At 42.8% G+C, this 1,073-nt stretch overlaps 1 protein-coding gene across 9 annotated transcripts in view; it reads right to left on the bottom strand.

The window, feature by feature from the left end:
- Positions 1 to 1,073, bottom strand: part of MARCHF8 (membrane associated ring-CH-type finger 8) — a 118,924-nt gene that overhangs the window by 31,753 nt on the left and 86,098 nt on the right. Inside the window, exon 1 of one of the 9 annotated variants that reach the window (XM_037735012.1) lies at positions 315 to 705. The exons of the other annotated variants lie outside the window; for them this stretch is intronic. Within the exon in view, the coding sequence (XP_037590940.1) occupies positions 315 to 398 (84 nt within the window). The 5' untranslated portion in view covers positions 399 to 705. Of the gene's footprint in view, positions 1 to 314; positions 706 to 1,073 lie in introns of those variants that run through there. 9 annotated transcript variants of the gene reach the window in all.

The raw sequence follows: 1,073 nt of genomic DNA, 5'->3' as shown, positions 1-1,073 counted from the left end.
TATATTAAGGTGGAAGGGTGACACCACTCTGCCCTATAGTCAGAATGCTATCTTGGTTCTGAATGAGAAAGTTTGCCAAGCATCAATGTAAAGAGAACTGGAATTAGGCATACCAAAGAGAAAAAAGTTCCAGTTCAAGCCCAAACTAAGCTTCAATGCCCAAGTAATAAAAACCTTGGCAAATTATTTACAGCTCTTCAACACTTTCAGTCACTGCTTACTGGGTACCACCACCTTGCGACCCCAGGAGAGATGGAAGCCTCACTGCATCTTTCCTTCCTCCCTCAGAGAAGGTACTAAGAGATGTCGCATACTTTCCTGGCTTTCATCTCCCCATCTCTCTGGTTGGCTCTTTTCATCTGTATTAAACACGAGAGCTTCTCAGAACACAGCTTCATGCCTTCTTTTCATTTGTTTTCTCCTTTAGCCAGTGCTTCTCCAACTCTGGGCACTTAATCATTTAGGGATCTTGCTAAAATGCAGATTGTAGTTTCTTAGCTCTAGGGTGGATTGAGAATTCTGCATTTCCAATAAGCTCCCAGGTGACTCCCATGTTGCTGTCCCCAGACCACAGTTTGAGGTGTTCTAAGTTTTCATTCCAAATCCTGAACCAGAAAAATCAATAAAGGCTGTAAGTTTTGTTTGTTTGAAGACAAGGTTTTGTCATGTTGCCCAGGCTGGAGGGCAGTGGCTATTCACAGGTACCATCATATCGTACTACAGTCTCTAATTCCTGGGCTCAAGTGATCCTCCCACTTCAGCCTTCCAAACAGCTGAGACTACAGGCATACTACTGTTATGACTCCTTTTTTAAAAAGCAAATAATGACTATTTTAAAAGTAAATTTCTATGTAAAAGATGGCTGTGAGCCCGCAATTGAGTTAATAAAAATAAATCAATCAGAAACACACTGATACAGATTGGGAAAGACTGACTCTGAGGGTATGATTCAACAGTTTTCTTAATGTAAGAAGTTACCAGATCTGGGCCGGGCACGGTGGCTCACGCCTGTAATCCTAGCACTTTGGGAGGCTGAGGTGGGTGGATCACCTGAGGTCAGGAGTTCAAGACCA

This window comes from Cebus imitator, unplaced genomic scaffold (genome assembly GCF_001604975.1).
Source record: "Cebus imitator isolate Cc_AM_T3 unplaced genomic scaffold, Cebus_imitator-1.0 Scaffold704, whole genome shotgun sequence".
NCBI classification, from domain to species: Eukaryota; Metazoa; Chordata; class Mammalia; order Primates; family Cebidae; genus Cebus; species Cebus imitator.
The sequence above is the reverse complement of the archived record's forward strand: the minus strand, read 5'-3'. Positions and strand labels throughout refer to the sequence as shown.